The sequence below is a fragment of the Pezoporus flaviventris genome, unplaced genomic scaffold (genome assembly GCF_033815535.1).
Source record: "Pezoporus flaviventris isolate CSIRO_AGI_PZ_B2104156 unplaced genomic scaffold, CSIRO_AGI_Pfla_v1 ptg000010l, whole genome shotgun sequence".
Taxonomy (NCBI): domain Eukaryota; kingdom Metazoa; phylum Chordata; class Aves; order Psittaciformes; family Psittacidae; genus Pezoporus; species Pezoporus flaviventris.
In genome coordinates this window covers 3,279,953-3,297,594 of record NW_026892558.1, presented here as the reverse complement: position 1 = coordinate 3,297,594, position 17,642 = coordinate 3,279,953, and the positions used below count along the sequence as shown (strand labels likewise).

Here is a 17,642-nt window from a genome sequence, read left to right as displayed (position 1 = left end):
ATGCAAGAATAGAAGTTTCTCGAAAATTACAAGTCTAATTAGTTTTAACTTCAAAAATAAAAGCATAATGAATATTAAGTCTGTGAGCAGTGTTGTCAGTGAGCAGTGCTGACCGCTCAACTGCCAGCCCTCATTAATGCTGCTGACATCCACTGACTTCATCAGACAAGGGAATTCATTCTAAAGATTCACTAAAAGATTCTGTTCCTCAAGTAGAACAAACCCCAAGAAAATCACTGCATGTGGGACAGTGAGAAAAACAGTAACACTTGTAGAAATCACTCCCAAATTCATCCCACGTGCTGGATCAGATACTTCCATGCTTACTCCCTCACCAGTCTCTGCAGCCACATGAGAAGGTCACTCTGGAACTGAGGATCTTCAATAACTCTGCGAGTGAAACTGAAAAGGACGCTGATGCACTCCTTCAAGTGGCCCAAGTCTGCAGAAAGATTTTCTGACTGCTTAGAAACTGTAAATTAAAAAGAGAATTAAGCTTTGATGAGCAGCTCTCAGAATAGTTGTGAAAGTAGTGGTTTGGGGGCTATATCGAAAACTTCCTCTCTATCTGTAGATACCAAGATATTTCAATACGGCTGCTTGCAAAATCTGGCAAAGAAGAACACTTATGTAGAGGACTTTATATATCTTATAATTGAGCACCAGACACCAATTACAGGGAGAATATGCTATGTTTACTCTCATAAAAGGCCTTCCCTCAACAGAAACGGTACAAATCATCATTTCCGATGCATATAAAACATCTAGGAGATGGGGACAAAGGGAAGAGGAGTAGGAAGGATAAATGTCCAGGGCAGAAGCGGGAGGAATACCTTCAGCAAAAATATTATACTGGAACAAAACCAAATAAGTAATACAGCTAGGATGGAAAACAGGATTTCTAAGTATTAGCACTGCAAGATTCCAAGTGGCCTTCAAAGAGACAGTAAAGTAGGAAAATTACCCATCTGGTTTTAGAATTGTGCATAATCAGTTTAGAAAAGGCACTGCATTATACATTGCCTTTGACAACAAAAGACTGGAGTCCAAGTGTCCCATCTGGTGTGAAGAAGAAAGCATTCCTGCATTCAGCTCCCACTCTCCAAGTGGACAATATAACAGCACTTGAGATTTTCCTGTCAGAACAAAGTTTCTCTGATCCCTGCATGAGCAGGTTTTAGTATCACAAGAGAAACACTCCAGTACACAAATTCTACCACAAGACTCCAAACTGCAGGTGAACAAGGTGCTGGGCACCCTGAACAGCATGGGGAGCGATCCAGACCAGCAACACACCTTGTTCCTGCTGCTGAAGAGCCACTGATCTCAGCAGGGATGAGCTGCTGAGCAACCTGTAGACATACGACTCCACCTGCAACCGGGACAACACTGAAGTGTATGAGTGCAGTGCCAGTGTCTGATGCACGTGCTCTGCTTTGGCTTCCAATAGCCTTTTCAGTTCCCCCAGCACACTGTCATTCAGCTCCACTGTCTGGTAGCGATGGTGACCTGTCACTTTGCACTGATCTGCACAGACACCCTGGAAAGAGACCAATTATTTCATGTAAGTGGTTCTGCCATTTTCTTGGGTCAAGCACGCTTACAGAAATTAACCTTGACATAACCCACTCCTCAACAGATTTCACAACTTTCATGAAAGGGGACAATACATAAGTAGAAAAGACAAATATTTGGGAATATCCTATATATTTTTTAGAGCTACTGATTATGGAAGATTCACATCCCTGACTTCTGAAAAAATAACTCTATAAACCCTCAGTAACTCAGTTTTAGAAATAGACCTGAAGTGACTTGTCTGTATCACTGACAGATGTGAACAAAAGCAAGTCTCATTCCCAGTTTGCACACCTGCTTCTTTATAGATTTAGATAATTATTTGGATCTAGTATTTTACAGCTAACATATGTATTGGAACAAGATATATTTGTTTCTAAGCTCCCAGAACTGAGTATTCGTAGCAGTTCTCATTTTATGTTTAAAATTCTGAGATGTTAACTGTACAGTAACTTTTTCCCCAACTGGAATTAAAAGCTGAGGCCAACCTTCCTCTGCCCTGCCTCTTGGACCTGATGATCTTAAAGGTCTCTTCTAACCTAGCTGATTCTATGATCTGTTCATTCTTCAGCACAAGAAAGCCACAATACATAACATTCCTGTTTAATGCAACCGAAAACATATTTCAGAAGCAGCACTTTCCAAGCTAAGCTTGGAAGCTTAGCTTGAACACCCCTGTGTTTTCCAAGTTAGTAGAATAAGAATTTTAAATTAGAATCATAGAATGGTTCTGGTTGGAAAGGACCTTAAGATCATCCAGTTCCAAGCCCACTGCTATGGGCAGGGACACCTCACACTAGACCATGTCCCCCAAAGCTCTGTCCAAATTAGTGTAAAGACAATTACTCTGGACATACAATAAATACACAGTGAACTGGAATGGAATAAAGCAAGCAGCAACCTTAGCCAACTGTATGATGACCAGTGAGGATGTATGAGTGAAGCCAAAATTCCTTTCAGTGTAGAAAGTGATCAGTACAAAACTAAGAGTCCTGAGAGTCCTGTGAGGTTCAGTGTTGTTCCCCGGTAAAAAGGAAGATCCATATCTGTTCAGCGGATGGCTCACAGTGTCTCAGTTCTGAGGAACTGCACAGGAGAGGCACTGTACTCACAGAAACAGTAGTAAAAGCTACCACATACACTGGTATTTAGCACCCTTGGACAATTTTGGTGACATGTTGGCTATAAACAGCATCAGAGTGTCAGAGTAATTTCATTCACTCCCACTGTAACATCCAGCTCCAAAGACAAGTGACACAAAATGAGTTTGGGCAAAAACTTTTCTGATGTGTGTCCCAAAACACTCCCCAAAGCCCTCTGGTTTGCAGAAAGAAAGGTACAGAGAGCCACGAACACCCTTGATGCAGCAAAAGTTACAGCTAGCTACACTTACGGAGCAACAGTTACTGGAAGTGGATGGACCTCATGCTCCCTCTGCTTTGAGCAACAGGGTTGGTCAAAAGCATGACTCCAGCTCCTCTGCAGCTGCCAACTCTGACAGCAGCACAGCCAGGAATGACATCAATGAAAACTGTCACTACAGGCAGCAAGACAGATGGGACATCACCCCTACAGTCATTTTGAAGTCTTCCTCCACCACGTATGTTCTGCATCTACTTGGAGTACTGTGATATAAAATTCACACACAGGCAGAACTGTGTGTACATAGCTTGTTCCGACTGACTGCAGAAACGAGTCTGACTTCAAAAGAGAACACTGTCTGAGAATCCCACTACCTTACCTATCAGAGCTAAAATAACAAACTGCCTTAAAACTCAACAGGATGACACTGTGAATTGCTGGGGCCCAGTGGAGAGACAGAAAGCAAAAGCAACCATGTTTCAAAACAAAACAGCTTAAACACAATCAACTTGACAGTAAGTAAACTTAATGTCTGGGATCACACCCAAATAATCAGGGTTCAAAAGTGGCTTTGTCAACAGCACCTGCACAGTTTTCTGTTCTTCTTTAAAAGTCCATAATCTCCCCTTAACATTTTGGCAGTCTGTAGCCATAGCCTGGAGCTCTGCCTCAGCTAGCAACAGCTGCTTCCTGCAGCGCATGTAGTTCAGGAGCAGTTCATAGAACTCGTGCCTGTCCTGATAAGCAACGCTTTCAAATTCCTCCGTATAGGAATCAACATTCTCCAGCCATGAACATGGCTCAAAGATTTTCAGCTGTTCCCTGGTAAATGGCACCAGCTCTGGCTCAGTGGGCAGCTCTGGATATAGCCTTTCATTGCGCAACAGTGGCTTAACTGCTATTACAGTTGGTCTCTCATAGGACAGTTCAGCTGATAAGTCTGGATAAACTGATTTGAATATTGGCCGTGGAACACGTGCTTTGGACTTCTCAGAATGCTGTGAGATGCTAAGAGGGAGTTTCTCTGAAGAACAGACAAGAGGATTTTTAACTTCGTGTACATTTTCAGGTCCTTTATCCTGTACAAAGCCCACTACTGTCTGCGTGCCAGCAGCACTGGAATGGAAGGCACTACTCAACAAATCAGAGTTTCCTGATCTGCTAGCAACCACCTCCACAGGGCTGTGAGGTTTGTCCAACTTGGATTTTCCACTCTTCTCAACATCCCCCCCACATTCCTCATGGGAAGGATCGGCTCTGAGCTCTTCTGCATCTGCGGGAGGTTCCAGAATCGCTGCAGAAGACCCTTCATTTGCTGAAGATGAATTACTCTGGGGGATGTCACACACATCACTTTTGGGTTTTCCTTCCTCCACTTCATCACTGAGTTGAATTTCAGTAAATTCTCCAGGATGTTTCACTTGCACTTTATTGGCTTGAGAAGACACTTCTGCCACAGGAGGGTGGAAAACATCATCAGACTCTTGTACCTGGGTCTCCTCACTACTTCTTTTCTTTTTTTCCTAGGGGAAACAAAACAAACAAACAAAAAAACAAACAAACAAACAAACAAAAAAACAACAAACCAATGATTATTAACAGTGTCACTATGAGGTTAAACTCCCCGGAAAACACACCACTGCGAAAACTAGTGTCTGTCAACATCACATCTCCAAAAGCTCCTCTTTAACACATTGATTTTTCATACTATTAAAGGTAAAAACAAATGTACCACACAGATCAATGTTCTTTAACTGCCCTTTGAAGCTTGTCTATCAGTGTCTATTTTCTTGGTCAGTTCTTGATCAATGCTTCAACAATTATACGAAAGAAGTTATAAATACCACAGGACAGAATGCTTCATTAACATAAAATAATCAAAGTAACAGCACCCTGACCTCTAAAAAGTCACTAGATATCACTGTATTACAAAAAAAAAAAAAAAAAAAAAAAATTTAGTGATTTGCCTTAAGTTATACAGAAACAATTTAGTAACTAAAATAATATTTTCAAAAAGGTAATTTCAGAACAAAGAAAGTCTGAAATGGACCCGCCAACCTCATTTTAAAACCATCATAACATCTGTACAATTACTGAAATACCTATTGTTAACAGGAACTACATGCTAGAGATGTAGGAAAAGTTGGCAATGACATTAAAATTGCAAATCGATTGCCTGCTTTCACATTAAGATCAGTTTGGGGGTAAACATATCCCATAAACCCAGTCTAAGGTGTAGATTAGTCTCCTTCCCAAAGCACAGCATGGGAAATAATATTGTACATGAGATCAGCAATGAGTTTCCCAATTTGTAAATCAGATGTAAATTCCTACAAGATAAAATTAGCAAAGTGTTCTGTCAATTTATAAACTGTGTACACCTACCAGTTTATACGGAGTGAAACTGAAAAGAGCACTCCAGTTTTGGAGATAATATGACAAAGAAATCAGCTGAAGTTCATAAAAGCTCCCAGTATTCCTCCATAACTGGGCAAAATATGACAGAACTTGCTTACAGTTATCACATACACTTTCACTAAATATCTGACACGACTTTGCCTTAGGAGAAGGCACACATGAAAACGGCTCACATCCAGGCCCTAGCTAACCTCCATCTCAAACCTAATTTTCCTTAACATATGGTAACAGCTGCTTTACAAAATAGCAATACACTGGCCTTGCTTTCAGATTGTGTTTTCCAGTATCCAATCACAACACAGTTCTGACACACTCCAAGGATAACTGAAGCTACAGGTGGGAGGTTAAAAATAGATCCGCACAGCTCCTTAAATTAGGACTTGTTGTTACAGTAAATATCTCTTAACAATTAACTCAAGGTCAGTAATTTCCACAGCATACTTTAACACTAGATCATACTCTGACAGTGTGCTGAATCACAAACTTTGCAAACAATGCTGCTCCTCTCCCTGCTACAACCTCAAAGTTCCCTCCTGTAGCCCTCATACAGAAAAATTTCCCTTTATCTCTCAGCAGCATACTGTATTCCTCCCAAATGCCACTGTTAGATAAAATGGCTGTTTTTCAAATTTATGAAGTACCCTTCAGTTCCCAAATTCCAAGGAAAAAAAAAAGGCCGCAACTGTTAACAGGGATTTCATCTGAGAAAGGATAAGAGCAATCAGGTTCTGAATTAACAGGCAAACAAAACTTGCTGTTCTATGTTCTGAGGTTTACCCTTTAAGCCAAAGATGACACCTGCTCAATAGCCTTGTCCATGCCAAACCACTCTCCTCTCCTGCCACAGAAGTGAACAACACTATCCTGCACTGCACCCCCAGAGCGTGAGCAGCAGGTCGAGGGAGGGGATTCTCCCCCTCTACAGTGCTCAGGGGAGACCCTCCATGCAGTCCTGATCCAGCTCTGGGGCAACAGCACAAGAGGAACATGGAGCTGTTGGAGCCAGTCCAGAGGAGACCACAGAGATGCTGCAAGGGCTGAAGCAGCTCTGCTCTGGAGACAGGCTGAGAGAGATGGGCTGGTTGAGCCTGAAGAAGAAAAGGCTCCTTAATGAGAGACCTTAGAGCAGCTCCAGTGCCTAAAGGGGCTACAAGAAACCTGGAGAGGGGCTTTGAACAAGGTCCTGTAGGGACAAGACAAGGAAAACGGCTTTAACCTGAGATGAGCTCTTAGGCAAAAGTTCTTCCCTGTGAGGGCAGTGAGGCCCTGGCATAGGCTACCCAGAGAAGCTGTGGCTGCCCATCCCTGGCAGTGTTCAGGGCCCAGTTAGGCGGGGCTTGCAGCAACATTCTCCAACCCAAACCAATCTGGGATTCGATGATATGACATGAGTGCTTCCCACCAAAATGCACACAGACACACAGGCTCATCTTCACCAGTTCTAGGTTCACTAGGTTTTTTCTACCTCGCTGTGTTGCTGGTGCTGGACTAGCTGAACTTTGGGGCTACTATTTTCAGGAAGCCCTGGGCTTCCTTCCACCGCTTGGCAGCCCTGCAGCCGAGCAGCCTTCCTCACAGTTCTCAGAAAATTCAGCTTTTCACCAGATTATGGCTGTTTCTGAGGCATAGGAATGAAAAAGTCCTTTAATGTGACTGAGCTCCAAACTGCACCCTCAAGACACAGTATTAACAGAGGTGAGCATAGTAATAGCCACAAAAATATCAGGAATGGGTCACTGTAACACTGAGGAAATATGGATTCCACACGTGACATTGCTAGAGAATTGTTTCACAGGGAATTAAACCTGGAAGGCACAGCCAACGACAGCAGTCACCTGAGTCATTCTACACATGTTAATCGGCTGCGGTGCCACCAGTTGGTTCCTGCAAGGAACCGATTCTCCCAAGCAGCAGTTTTACAATGTGACTGCCACACACATGCTATGTGGCTGAATCAAAACAAACAATGACACACTTAACTCTTCTGTGATGGGTTTTCCCTCCAGTCTTTACCTGCCCACTAAAACTTGTTCTGCAATCACTGCCATATCTGACATTTAGATCTGACCCTTGTTTTCCAGAACAGTGGTCAATTAATTCACCAGTTTATTCTCAAAGGGCTTTGACAGCCAGGACTTCACTGCCATTGCTCTCTGTGCTGCAGTTCACAACATGAAAGAGGTTAGGCAATTAAGAGAAACATTTCCAATTTGGCCCAGCTCTGAGGCAAGGTATTTCAGTTCAGATCATTTCACAAACTATTGAAATACTGTGTATCACAGATGCAAACAACGATTTCAGAAAGCTGTCGGTACAAACAGAGTGAACAAGGAACATACAGCAGCATCAAAACTTAGGAAGAGGCACTGTTAAATGTAGCACCAGCTAATGAAGAAAAAAGGCTGCAAACTTCTATACTACTATGGCCTCATGAGTTGAGTATTCCAAAGTTAAAGCTATGTATATGAGATGTAGTAAGACTGTCACCCCACACAATAGTAAAACAGTGCTAAACACCAGTAAGTTCTATTGCCATACAGCTTTACGACAGAAGCTACTGCAGCTGCCTCACGATGCAGAACTATTTCAAAAGACCATACACTATAAGAAACACAGAATCACAACTGGGCTGTGCTGGAAGGGAACCCAAAGTTCATTCAGTCCCAGCCCCCTGCCACGGCCAGTGACACCTCCCACTAAACCAGGGTGCGCTAAGCCCCGTCCAGCCTGGCCTTGAACACCGTCAGAGATGGCACGTCTTTTTCCATAAGCACACACCCCCTGATCTAACCGCTTCCAGCGGCGGACAAACAAACACGGACACAAATGGCCTGCAGTGAACACCCTCTCTGCCGCTTTAAACCAACTCATAACAGTCCCCAGCAAGAAACAAAGCCCTGACGAATGTCCCACGGCGTGTAACCCCACAGAACGCTCCCCGGCGCTCTAAGCGCACCGAATCCGCCAGAAACGGCGAGCGCCGGGTCCAGCCCGGCCGAAGGAACCTCAACCCGAGCCGCTCTTCGCCGTCCCCCCACTACCCCCGTACCTTCGGCCTGCTCTTGGCGCGGGCCTTGCGGGGACCCCTCACTGACTCCGCCATTGTCACCCACTGCGGCAGCACGACAGCGCCCACGGCGGCTGCGAGCGGAAAGGAAAAGGGCTGACACCACCCCTGAGGGCTCCCTTCCAATCAGCAGCGCCGAGGCTTCATGAGGCACGGAAGGACGCAACGCAGGCGGGGGTGAAGGAACCTGGCCTAACCAAGGCGGCTGAGGGGCGGGGTCTTTTGTCAGGAGCGGGGTGGGCCTGGGGTAGGTTCAAATAGAGCCGCTTACAGTGAGGGCAGGCTCTTCAATAAAGGCCGAGAAGGAGGTCGGACTATTACACAGGGTCCTGTGGGGAGGCCGAGCCCCTCTACAGGACTTCGGGATGAGGATTAGCCCTCCTATAAGGGCCTGTGGGGGTGGACAGCATACTCTATAAAGACCTGTGTGGAGGCCAGACTCCTCCACAGGAGCCTGCCAGGGAGCTAGGTTCCCCTAATGAGGACCAGATGGGAGACCAGGATCTCTAGGAACCAGGGAAAAATCCAAATTCCTCTATAAGGCAGTGGCCAGGCTCCTCCATAGAAGCCTAGGAGGAGGCCAGGTTCCCCTGTACGTACCTGTGGAGGTGCAAGGCCCTCCTATAAGGCCCTGCAGCTAGGCCTCACTATAGGGGCCCCCAGGGAGACTAAAATTTTGGTGTGTTCTGTCCCAGAGCTGTCGTGGTATTGAGCAAGTTGGAAGTAAAGGCTGAGCAAGGATATGCTCTCGTAGGCTTCCTTCCAGGAGAAAGAACCTGAACATCCTAGGGTGCTTTGAAGGAGTACTAGCGCCAACAAAAAGTGAACATGACCTCCTTTAAAAGAAAGATATCCAGCACACAAGTCTCAAAACTTAATTTTTAAATATGTATTTAAAAACTAAGACTGCAGAAGGATCCTTCAGCAGAATATTTGTACACTTGGTCTTTCAGAAATGAAAATGGACAGCTGATTCCTTGGCATTTGCATTTTGCACAGTCCACTGCAATGCAGCAGAAGAGATGTTTAAGCTTCCTGTCATCCTCTCCACACAAGGAAACACAGTAAAAAGCTCCAGGGATTGTTTGGCTTAGACATGCACTGAAGTCATGCAGATTCAACTTGAAGAATATCATACAAGCAGCAACTCCCATTGCTCCAAAGTTAGTCAGCTGGCACCAGGTTTAAATAGCTGAACTGTGTGCTGGTTCCCTTATCCTCCATCCCTGTGCCATAAGGCACTGAGGAGCTTCTTAAGCAATGCTGCATATGAGGATATGAGAGAGACCAGCAGCCCTGCAGCACATGAGTTTCTGAATCAAAGCCGTGATCATGTATATGGTAACAAAAAAAGGAAGAACTTTGGGAGATATGGTCAGAAAATGAGTTTCAGGGCTCCAGCCCAACATTAACAACTAAGTTTATTTCCAGTGGTACACAGTCACAACAAGTCCAGGGAACTTCTTTACCAGAAGTCAAATGAGGGTCTGCAGAACCTACCAGGCACAAGCTATACCATGAATCGAAAAATCTGCAAGCCCCTCCTTGGAGAGGTGAAGAGCTGACCATCCTCTCCAGATCCTCAGCAACACTGCAGGGTGCAGGTTTGTGGCAGCACAGCCTCGCATTGGGTAGCTGCGCTGTGGACTGCTACACCAGGCAAGATGCAAAGCAGCTTCCAGTATCAGCACTTAAACCTAAAGCAAATCTACAGCTATGCCAGACAGGGTATTGTTGGTGCTCCTCTAAGTAAGCTCCCTGAAAGACATGGCCAAAACAAAACCTAAATTACAAGCTTAATCACCATTAATGAAGGAGTTGAGAAACAGGGAAAAGCTTAACCTGAGATCTGAGTGGGATATATATGCCCTAAACATAAGCCAGCATTCCCAAAGCATCGTGCAGCACACCCCTCAGCACTTAGGACTTCTTGGTTATCTCCAGCCTCTTCCAGATGGCTGCACTTTAGAAGAACTTCAAATTCTTCTTTTGACACCAATAGCCCCTGCATCTGGGTCCATCACTTAGATTCCTTTTCTTCCCCTGAATGTGAAGCTGGGATACCTGTCCAAGGAGTTTGTTGCTCAAAGGCACAGATTTTTAATCTTTTTGAATGTGTAAATAATCATCTGAGTCCTCAAGTACTTTGCTGAAACGGAGAAGCACTTCAGCTCTATGCCTGTGAGCAACTGGAAACACCACCATGCTAGCCAAAACAACGTCTTCTGCCTGGAGAACCTATAGAACAGGATCAACAGCATCTAAACCACAGCGTCATCTTACACAAGAGACCAGAGAGCTGTCATGACCATCACTCCCAGCTGGTCACCTCAAATTGTCATCCCTTAACCAGTGGCCTTTTTTTCTCCACTGACCCTGGTCAGTGTGTATCTGCCTCTCATATTAAATCCTGTTCATCAAGTATGAGTACTTACTGTGGCTACTAGTGATGTATCAAACTGTAGCCATCAACTATGGCATAATCAGGCTCACCTCAAATACAGAGCACAAAGAAAATAGGTCTGCTTATGAGAAGTGCTCATTACAAGACTCTAAACAGGACAGAAATACTGCCCACCTGTGTTAAAGGGATGGGAGGCAATGGTGGATGAGGCTGAAATAGACGTCTTGTTTTGCTGAACAACCAAAGCATTTTACCAAGTTCCATCACTAAAGTGCCACTGGGAATTATATAGCTCATGGTGTTGAATTAGGGAAAGGCCCAAACTGCAGAGTGGTGGGATCCCAAGCTTGGACATCCTTAAGCTTCAGAAATGTCTACATACAGGTACTTTGATCAGAACTTGTCCTGAGTGACAAGTTTTGCCTTGCCTCCAAAGTCAAAGTGCAACTTCCCTGGACCTTTCAGTGGGGACTGGACCTAGAGCAGGAGCTTCAGATAAATCATTCCCTTTAGAGAGCTAAAGCTCATCATCTGATGGGGAATGATGAGTTCTTCCGTGGAGCCAGAAACCCCATAAAGTAACTCACTTGGTGCGCTGGTTTGGGTGGGTAAAGGTGCCTTCCTGCACAGAAGAAAACACAATGCTGAGGATCTGCATGGCGCTGTGCACCTGGCTCGTGGCGTTTGCTCCTGGCTCAGTGCTCTCCAACTGCCCTCCCAGAGCTGGTAGGAGAGCAAGAGGTGTGGCCAGCCTGGGCTTTATGGAGACCTAATACCAAGGCATGTCATGGTGGGCTCACTACCAACAACCTGCTTGGCAGACAGCATCTTTAGCATGACTCTTTGGCCCTGAATCCTCACTGTCCCCTTGGGCAGAAGCATCCTTCACCCTGTCCTTCCTCTACTTACATATGCTTTTACTTGATCCAGTCTACACAGATAGACAGAACACAAGGAGAACCATACAGGGAAGCCCAGCACGTTTCATTCTGTTACTAAAACCTGAACTCTTCTACAGGGGAGCTCAGAAAGCTTTGGGAGAGAGCAAGACAAAATTCAGTATTCCCCAGGCTGCCTTGCTTTCCAGCTGTCTGAACGCTGCAGCCCTTCACCTCCATGCAATGCACTTCTGGAATAGCTTAAATACAAGAAAAAAATTTGGCAGACCCTCACCACAAGCCCTTTCAGAATAAGATTCCCTATCACGAGAAGAGAGAAATGACCCACAGATGAGGAGCAAAACCCTTTGACTGGGTTTGAGGGAATTCTTGAACAGGTTATACTAGGCAGCACATTGGTGTAACTCCTGCTGTGTGAACTAATAGCATGGGAAATATTTTCCTCTAATACTCCCCAGTTCAAGCCTTCAGACAACAGAAAGCATAGTTGCAACTGCCATAGTTGCAACCAAAGTTGCAAGAGAAAGCAACTGCCTCTATAGACTGAAACCAACAAAATGTGCTTCTTTTTTTTTCCTTTTTTTTTCTTTTTTTTTTTTGGGGGGGAGTATCATTTCCAATGCCAATTGCAATTGTCCATGTTATATCCCTTACCTTGATAGAGGCACAGGAACCAGGCTTCTTAAAGGAGTTCAATTTCTCTGCGTATTTTAGTAGTTTTCAGAAACAACAGGAGCTTTTCCAATTGTTTATCACACACAGGTGAAATCCCAGAGCTTACCGAGGAAACAAGCTTCAACAGTAGGGGAATCACAGAATCACAGTCTGGTTTGGGTTGGAAGAGACATTTAAAGCTCATCCAGTTCCAACCCCCTGCCATGCGCAAGGACACCTTCCACTACAGCACGTTGCTCCAAGACCCATCCAACTTGGCCTTGGACATTGTCAGGGGTGGAGCAGCCGCAGCTTCTCTGACCAACCTGTGCCAGGGCCTCACTACCCTCAAAAAACATGGGAATCCCAGAGGAAACCTCATGAAATAAGCCCTCCCCGTCTGATTCTTATTTTGAGTCTGATATAGCTCAACTTCATGAGCCTTTACACATTTCCCTGAAAGACAGCCTTTCATCCCATGTGTACATGGCACTTACTACCACTTGCTGTTTCCAAAGTTGCAGCAGACATGTGATAAAACCTCAACCTTTGCACTTCCTGTCCATAGAATCACAGAACCATAGAATAGTTAGGGTCAGAAAGGGCCTTAAAATCATCTACTTCCAACCCCCCTGCCATGGGCAGGAACAATTTGCACTAAACCATGCCACCCAAGACTGCGTCCAACCTGGCCTTGAAGGCTGCCAGGGATGGACCCTTCTCAGCTTCCTTGGGCAACCTATTCTAGGGCCTCACCAGCTTCACAGTAAAGAAGTTCTTCCTTATATCTAACGTAAACTTCCCCTGCTTAAGTTTGAAGTCATTACCCCTTGTCCTATCACTACAATCTCTAAGGAAGAGTTCCCTCCCCAGCATCCTTGTAGGCCCCTTTCAGATACTGGAAGCTGCTAGGAGGGCTCCACGCAGCCTTCTCATCTCCAGGATCAACAACCCAAACTTTCTCAGGCTGTCCTCATATGGGAGGTACTCCAGCCCCCTTGTCATCCTCGTGGCCCTCCTCTGGACTAGCCCCAACAGCTCCATGTACTTTTTATGTTGAGGACATACTCCAAGTGAGGTCTCACAAGCTCAGAGTAGAGGAGCCGGATCACCTCCTTTGACCCCTGGTTACACACCACACACAGACAAGACGACACAGGTCAGCAGGAGAGAAGCGTTATGTTCCTCTCACCACCAGTTTCGGACTTCCTAGCACTTCATAGAAGTCCTGGCTAGACAATTTTGCTATGAGACAGTCTGGTTTAGACTGATGCATCTGCTCAGAGGGGTTCCCATGCTACCACATCAGATATATGGTGAAGGGCTGCTGGCACACTCAGTTCACACGGAGATGGCTTCATGCAGCTTGCATCCCAAGTATGCCAGCACCTTCTGCTGCAAACTCATTTAAAGTCCATCAGAATTTCAGAGTCTGGTAGGTGGTGTTGTGGCTGTAGGACACACCGCCTTAAGTCACTGACTACCCAGAGGTGGCCACAGCTATTAAACAGAATAGCCACACCAAACACACAAGCAGGTTAATGGGCAAAGATGTCTCTACTTTGATTCCATTAATTTGAAAACGTAGTGGAGGAAAAATAAAAACAAAAAAATAGTGGAAACGTTGAAGTGGTGGGACCTTAAATGCAGAAGGCAAGCGTAAGACACACAGGGTTAGCTGCAACACATCCCGCTGCTTCACTGCCAGGGCAACAGAGAGAAGGCAGATCTGTGCCATCCTGGACCCCTGCAGCAAGGAGTGGACATCCAGAGGACCACACTGCCATGTGAAGGCATTTGGGGGCTTTTACCTCACAAGCTTTGACGTGCTCTTTCTGCCGTTCTTCCCAGATCTTCTCTAGTGTGGTAACGCTCTGCTGGTAACTCCTGCCTGTGAGACAAATCACACTGTCATCTAACTAACATGGATTAAAAAGACCCTTTTCTAGAAGGCAGTACATGAAGCTTGAATTGCCATGAGCATAAGGGAGAAAGCAGCAGTAATGTGTGAGCTCAGCTATGGATGTGCACTGCAAGGAGATGCAGAGCTACACAGCATGGTGGAGAGTCATGCCACAGGGAAATGGTGGGAGGAGCCTTCGTATGGCTATGCAGGCTTCTCCACCTCTGCTATGTTGGGCATGAGTTTCTGAGGAGCCACCCCTGACGCAGGAGCTGGAGCTCACTCAAGAGCCATGCCATGGCTGCACAACCCCTGCCCCAGCAAACACTCCCCTCACCTTCCAAACCCTACATTTCAACACCAACCCGAGTCCTCCACTCGGTGATTTAATCTGAGCCAGATTGAGGAACAGCTACCAAAAATGGGAGAGAGGAGAAAGCTAGAGGAGAGCACAAGTGCATTGCCAAAGGCACTGAAGCCCAACTAGAGAACATTGTAAGCCCTTCCATCTCACCCCCAAACCCAGAGCTGGGAGAACAGTTATGGGGCAGGAGAGCTCCAAGAACATACACACTTTCTCCTCCTGTCCCATGGCCACCTGCCTCTCTATACCTTCTCCTGCTGCTTCTGTGTAATCACGTTTGTGTTGTGCACAGCTTCTTACACCGCATCCTTATCACTGCAGTGCTGCTCATAAAGGCGCTTGGCCTAGGAGAGCCAACAAACAGGACAGGAGCATGTTAGCAATTAAGGAGTTCCTCTTACAGCTCATGAACGTAGCCCTGGAGGAAAACACAGCCTCCAAGCGAAGACGTGGACACAGGCTGCCCACAGAGCAGGGGACAGCACACACGGCCTCCAGTGCCCTACAGTTTGAGCAAAATTGACCTCACAAAACAAACTGCTCTTCATTTGGGATGAAAAACTCATAGCAATTGAGTCCTTGACATCTACATCCCTCCTATCCAGGCCTTCAAGACTGCTACCAGCCATGTCCATGGTGTACTTTTCAGTTTTTCAAAGCACACTTTGCAGACTTAAATGTGATGGTCTTCCTCTGCTGCAGCTCTTGATGGTAATGTCTGCATGAGTTGCAGCAGAGGAAGACCCTCATGTTTAAGACTGCACCAGCACTGTGCGCATGTGTTAGCAGTGTTAAAACATACAGCAAGAAAGAACAGCATGTTTGCTTTATCGCCATGGTCTTTTTGTACTGCAGATTCCTGGTTTTGTGAATCACTTCCATTATCAGCTCTCTCTGTGAAGACAACCGAACCAGAGTCAACACATCACTGAGCATCGAAGCTCCACGATGGACTATGTGGCTTAGGAAAGTAAGAGGCATAGGCCAAACTCAGATGGCATTAAGGACCTATGTCCACCCCAGTAAGCTCATAGAGAGACACATGATAAGTGTAGCTCAGGATTCAAGACCCGGAGCTGTTTCAAACCCACAGCCATGAATAGCCAGCTGCTTCGACAGAAGAGCCATGCTGGGGACGTTCACCAAGGCTCAGGGCAGCAGACAAATGTGGCTGCAGCAGAGAGTGGACTCAGCACAGGAGAGCAGAATGCCAGCCCTTGGGGTAGGGATGCTGCCCGCCATGTGTACACAGAAATAAAGGCACAATGTAAGGTGGCCAAAGCATCATCTTGTAGATGCTCTGATTAGAAGTGTGGAATCATTTAGGCTGGAAAAGACCTTTAAGATTATTGAGTCCAACCGTTTACCCTACACTGCCAAATCCACCACTACACCGTGTCTCAAGGTGCAACATCTGCACACCTTCTAAACACTTCCAGGGATGGTGACTCCACCACTGCCCTGGGCAGCCTGTCCAGTGCTTGACAACCCTCTCGGGGAAGAAATTGTTCCCAGTACCCAGCCTAAAGCTCACCTGGTGCAGCTTGAGGTCGTTTCCTCTTGTCCTATCACGTGGTACTTGGGCAAGGAGACAGACCCCCACCTCACAACCTCCTTTCAGGTGATAGAATCATTGCAGTACAGCCCCTCAGTGGTGGCCAGGGCCTAGAAAAGTCTGGGAAATTCAAGTGTTAAACATGTACCCCAGGACAGAGGAACCTCTGCCAGATCCCACAGTTATAGGGTTGACAATACAGGAACGTGTATTTGCACACCTACCCCACCACCACCCAAATCATGTACATGGACTTGGGAAATAGAGATCATACACTACCTCAGAAGAATGTGTCACAGCGAGGATTATTAAGCTTAAGAGATTCAGGTAGAAGTAGAGCTACGTACCCAGGGATTCAGGATTCTGTCTTCAAACAGTAGTTTGCAAGATACATTTGTCACCGAACATGTAAAAAAACTTCCTTTGCAGCAGTACCATTGTCATTGCTGCATCCAGGATCAGTCGTCTTGGCTTAAGGGGGAATGAGCACGGTGCTAACGAAGTCCGTGTTTAAGGAAAGATAAAACCTGCCCTGTGTGGCGACAGTCTGCTCTGACTTCATGTGTGGCTCCAGCCATGCCCTGCCACGCCCTGCCACCAAATAAATCATGGAAGCGCAGCCACAAAATAAAACTTGTTCTGGAATCACAGCCATAGCTGACACTTAGCTCTGACCCTTGTTTTCTCAAACAGTGGTCAATTAATTCACCAATTTATTCTCAAAGGGCTTTGACAACCAGGACTTCACTGCCGTTGCTCTCTGGGGTGCAGTGTACAACATGAAAGAGGTTAGGCAATTCAGAGAAACATTCCCAAATTGATCTGGCTGTGAGGCAAGGTATTTCAGTTCAGATCATTCCACAACTACTGAAACCCGGGCAGGGACACCTTCCATTAGACCAGGTTGTGTTAAGCCCCATCCAGCCTGGCCTTGATCACTGCCAGGGATGGGACATGTGTTTTCAGATAGGCACACACCCCCCGATCTCGCCGCTTCCAGCAGCAGACAAACAAACACGGACACAAGCACGGCCTGGAGCTGACACCCTGTCCGCCGCTTTAAACCCACTCAGGAATAGGCGCGAACACGAGACAAAGGGCTGACGAACCCGCCCCCCCCCCGGCGTGTACCAACCCCGCAGGCTCCTCCCCTCTGCTCTAAGGTCACTGGATAAACGAGAACCGGGAGGCGGCGGAAGCAGCCCGAACGAGGACCTGAGGAGCCTCACCCGGAGCCGATCCCCGCCTTCCCCCCGCACCTCGGGCCTGCTCTTGGTGTGGGCCTTGCGGGGCCCCCTCACAGCCTCCGCCATGGCCATGCTCTGCCCCACCACCAAGACGTGGCAACGGCGGCTGCGGACGGAAGTAGGGGTATCATGACAGCGCCCCACCCGCTCCCTTCCCATCAGCAGATCGAAGGTTATGTGAAAAACGGAAGAAC

The 17,642-nt window shown here is 46.4% G+C and overlaps 1 protein-coding gene across 9 annotated transcripts in view; it reads right to left on the bottom strand.

Annotated features, from left to right (window-relative positions):
* EPG5 (ectopic P-granules 5 autophagy tethering factor) overlaps nucleotides 1-17,530 on the bottom strand; it is an 85,543-nt gene extending 68,013 nt beyond the window's left edge. For 5 of the 9 annotated variants that reach the window (XM_061450550.1, XM_061450543.1, XM_061450545.1 and 2 more), the window contains exons 1-4: nucleotides 17,461-17,530; nucleotides 3,522-4,460; nucleotides 1,297-1,540; nucleotides 336-472 (exon numbers count right to left, since the gene is read on the bottom strand). In XM_061450550.1, the coding sequence (XP_061306534.1) occupies nucleotides 336-472; nucleotides 1,297-1,540; nucleotides 3,522-4,460; nucleotides 17,461-17,520 (1,380 nt within the window). In that variant the 5' untranslated portion in view covers nucleotides 17,521-17,530. Of the gene's footprint in view, nucleotides 1-335; nucleotides 473-1,296; nucleotides 1,541-3,521; nucleotides 4,461-8,404; nucleotides 8,474-17,460 lie in introns of those variants that run through there. The other 4 variants (XM_061450547.1, XM_061450552.1, XM_061450548.1 and 1 more) reach the window with 3 other exon arrangements.
* Nucleotides 17,531-17,642: the final 112 nt, after the last annotated feature.